Genomic DNA, 3,678 nt, shown 5'->3' on the forward strand with positions numbered 1-3,678 from the left:
CAAATACAAAAAGATTGAAATAATTCCATGCATTTTATCAGACCACAATGCGACAAAGCTTAAAATCAACACCTGTGGTGGTTTGAATGAATATGTCCCCCATGGGCTCCAAGTATTTGGACATTTTGTCCCCAGATGATGGCACTGTTTTGGGAGGTTTTAGAAGGTGTGGCTATCCTGGAGGAAGCACGTCACTAGAGGTGGGCTTAGAGAGTTGTTAAGCCTTGCCAGATCTCCAGTCACTCTGTCTCTTGCTTCCTGTGCCTTTGTGATGATGTGAGAGTTTAGCTTCTGCTGCTCTTGGTCCAGCCACCCTGCCTCTCTGCCATGATGGACTGTAATTCCCCTGGAACCGTAAGCTCAAATAAACTCTTCTTTCTATAAGTTGCTTGGGTCAGTGTTTCTATCACAGCAACACAAAAGTGCCTAATATAGTAATTGGTACCAGAGAGTGGGCTGTTGGCTGTGCAGAACCTGACCATGTGGGGTTTTGGAGGAATGTGGAAGACTTTGGAAGGTTGGGCTGGAAAAGCGGTTGACAGCTGTAAGCGGAGCTTAACAGGCCTTTCTAGTAAACGCCTGGAAGGAAGCAGTGCTGAGAACAATGTAGTTCCAGAGGGAAATAAGGACTTATGCAGCACTTGGGATATTTTGGCAAAGAGTCTGGCTGGAGTCTACCCTAGACCCAAAAGCTTGCCCGAGGCTAAGTTGAAAAGTAATGGACTAATTTCTTTGGCAGAGGAAATTTCAAGACAGCCTAATGTAGAAATGGTGGCATGGCTTTTAATCATGAATATTACGCAGATCTACAGTGAAAGAGAACAAACGGGGCAAAAAGAAATACAGTTTGGATTGAAAAAAAGCACTAGGAAGATAAATCTTGGAGCCCTGGCATGTGATGGAGAGGATCCCATTGATAAGGAGATTAAAGTGATTAAGGAGGGGGTCTAGAGAGTCAAACTTAAACAGTGGAGAGAATGCCTCCAGGGAAAGACCACACCCAGTTAAGCCTCCAACTTGTGAAAGGAAAATGCTGCAGGGGCCACTGAAGAGAAAAGCTTCTAAAATGGATAAAGCAGGGTGGAGTCCATCCCAAACTTGCAGTCAAACTTGGCAGTGTTGTTCACCTGGTGTTGGCTTTAGAGGCATGAAAGATAGAAGAGTGAAGGGGTCATCAATTCTTCCTCGGAAGTTTCAGAGAGCCTCGGAGGCCAGGCAGCATGAAGCAGGGGTGTCCCTACCTAGAGAAGGCCCTGATAGGCCATTGCATGAAGCTGTGAAGGTGAAGCCTGGTTAGCAACGGAGACCCCAAGAAGTTTGTGATGCCAGAGCTGTGAGGCATCTGCCAAGAAGACCTGCACACAGGGAATGGTACCAGCACAAGAGAGAGAGATGTTTGTTGCATGCAGCAAAGCTAGAGAGGCTGAGCTATCTAAGCCCTTTGGAAGTAAAGTCCCAGAAGTTGGACATGGAGCTACTGTATTTAGTGTTTTCCCTACTGGTTTTTGGTATTGTTTTGGTCCGGTATTTCCTTACTATGCCTCCATTCCTCCCTTTTGGAATGGTAATGTGTATTCGGTTCCAATGTATGTTGGGAGTACGTAATTTGTCTTTTGATTCTATAGACGCTTACAGTTAAGATATTTACCTGAGTCTCAGAAGAGACTGGCTTTTTGAATAGTATTGAGACTGATAATGACTATGGGGACTTTTAAATTGGACTAAATGCATTTTGTATTTTATATGTTCATAAGCCTATGGGGGCCAGGGGCCCCAGATAGTGGTGCTATTTTGGGAGGTTTTAGAAGGTGTGGCTATCCTGGAGGAAGCATGTCACTGGGGGTGGGCTTAGAGAACTGTTAAGCCTTGCCAGATCTCCAGTCACTCTGTCTCTTGCTTCCTGTGCCTGTATAATGATGTGAGATCCTCACTTCTGCTGCTCCAGCCACCTCCAGCCACCCTGCCTCCCTGCCATGATGGACTATAATTCCCCTGGAACTGTAAGCTCAAATAAACTCTTCCTTCTATAAATTACGTGGATCAGTGTTTCTATCACAGTAACAGAAAAGTGACTAACACAACACCAGAAGAAGCTCTAGTCACCACATGAACACATGGAGATTAAACAACACACTCCTGAAAGATGAATGGGTCAAAAGAGAAATTAAGAAAGAAAGTGTTCCTGGAACTAAATGAAAAGGACAGTACAACACAATAAAACCTCTGGGACACGCTGAAAGCTGTCCTTAGAGGGAACTTCATAGCTCTAAGTGCCTACATGAAAAAAATCAAAAAGAACACAAATAAATGACTCAACATTGCAACTCAAGACACTTGAAAAGCAACAACAAATGAAACCCAAACCCAACAGACAAGAAGAAATAACAAAAATCAGGGTAGAAATTAATGAAATCGAAACAAAGAAAACAATACATAGAATCATGTTAGTTAGTGGAGGTGATAAACATTACCATTGAAATCTACCAGATGACTTTATAGACATACACAGGTGCCAAGGATCTGAATGTAACCAATTATGACTAATAATAATCAGATACATACAGATTAGAGATGCAAGCACCAACATCGCAGTGTTATTAGCAAAAACAATGAGTCTTTCTGCAAGGAACAATATATTCTAAAATGAAATGGAGATCTTTTTTAAAGTTTAAAAACTCATTCAATTTTATGTCTTACAGGGCTTATACTGAGTTCAATATTGTATAACTGTATTAATTCAACAGCAAACCTAAAAATTTTATAACCACTTTTGAAAGAGATGTATCTTTGCTCTGGAAACTGTTATTGAGCATGTTATAGCTGTAATGAAATGCTTCTTCTCAAAAAATAAAAAAATAATAATAAAGTTTAAAATCTATGGAAATAATAAAAAAAATCAGACACAACCCAAAGATATTAAGGAGAGTTTTATTGTAAAGATAGGCAGTACCTACAATTTTACATATTTCCAAGTCTACAAAAACTCTCAGAGCAGAGACTTCTTTCTGTCTGTGATACCAGCAGACACATTATTCATTAATGGGAAGGGGAAATTCACTTCCTACTAAACTGAGGCAGAGGAGGGGGGACTTTAATGTCTTGGCCTCTCTCCAGCTTCTTCTCACAGTCCACCAAGTAGTTGACACCATCAATGACAATCTGGACAAGCTCAACCTTAACGATGAAAAAGAGCGATGACCATGAGGAGGAGATAGAGCAAGGAAGAGAAAAGGAAAAAAGAGGAGTGCTTAATTTCAACAGAAGATGCTTGATGGACAGGAACAATGTCCGTATATGTGAACTTTATACTTAGTGGGGCTTTATTATAATTAGGGTCCTTGTAGAAGGTGAAGCTACAGAAGTATCACAAGGTTTACTTTCAAGCTTTGTTTAAAATGAGGTTACTGCTCTGCATGCGAGAAAAATTTTAGTATTTGATTATCCATAGTTTTTGTCTCCTCTATTTTTCCTTTCTTTTTAAAAAATTGAGGGGAGAGAGGGAGGGAGGGAGGGAGGGAGGGAGGGAGAGAGAGAGAGAGCTGCTGGCTACTCATCATCTTATGCTGTAAAATATAAGCCCATACAATGATATCTGTGTTTTATACTTTGGATCTGAATTCTTACCAGGTGCTCAGCTCTCTGAGCACTGAATGTGATACAGATACCTTTTACCTTTTA

General features: G+C 41.1%; 1 protein-coding gene across 2 annotated transcripts in view; it reads right to left on the reverse strand.

The window, feature by feature from the left end:
• Positions 1 to 3,678, reverse strand: part of Ckmt2 (creatine kinase, mitochondrial 2) — a 51,145-nt gene that overhangs the window by 14,469 nt on the left and 32,998 nt on the right. The window contains exon 10 of one of the 2 annotated variants that reach the window (XM_008853314.1): positions 2,913 to 3,174. The exons of the other annotated variant lie outside the window; for it this stretch is intronic. Within the exon in view, the coding sequence (XP_008851536.1) occupies positions 3,055 to 3,174 (120 nt within the window). The 3' untranslated portion in view covers positions 2,913 to 3,054. Of the gene's footprint in view, positions 1 to 2,912; positions 3,175 to 3,678 lie in introns of those variants that run through there. 2 annotated transcript variants of the gene reach the window in all.

Source organism: Nannospalax galili, unplaced genomic scaffold, assembly GCF_000622305.1.
Source record: "Nannospalax galili isolate Female #2095 unplaced genomic scaffold, S.galili_v1.0 scaffold45, whole genome shotgun sequence".
Taxonomy (NCBI): Eukaryota; Metazoa; Chordata; class Mammalia; order Rodentia; family Spalacidae; genus Nannospalax; species Nannospalax galili.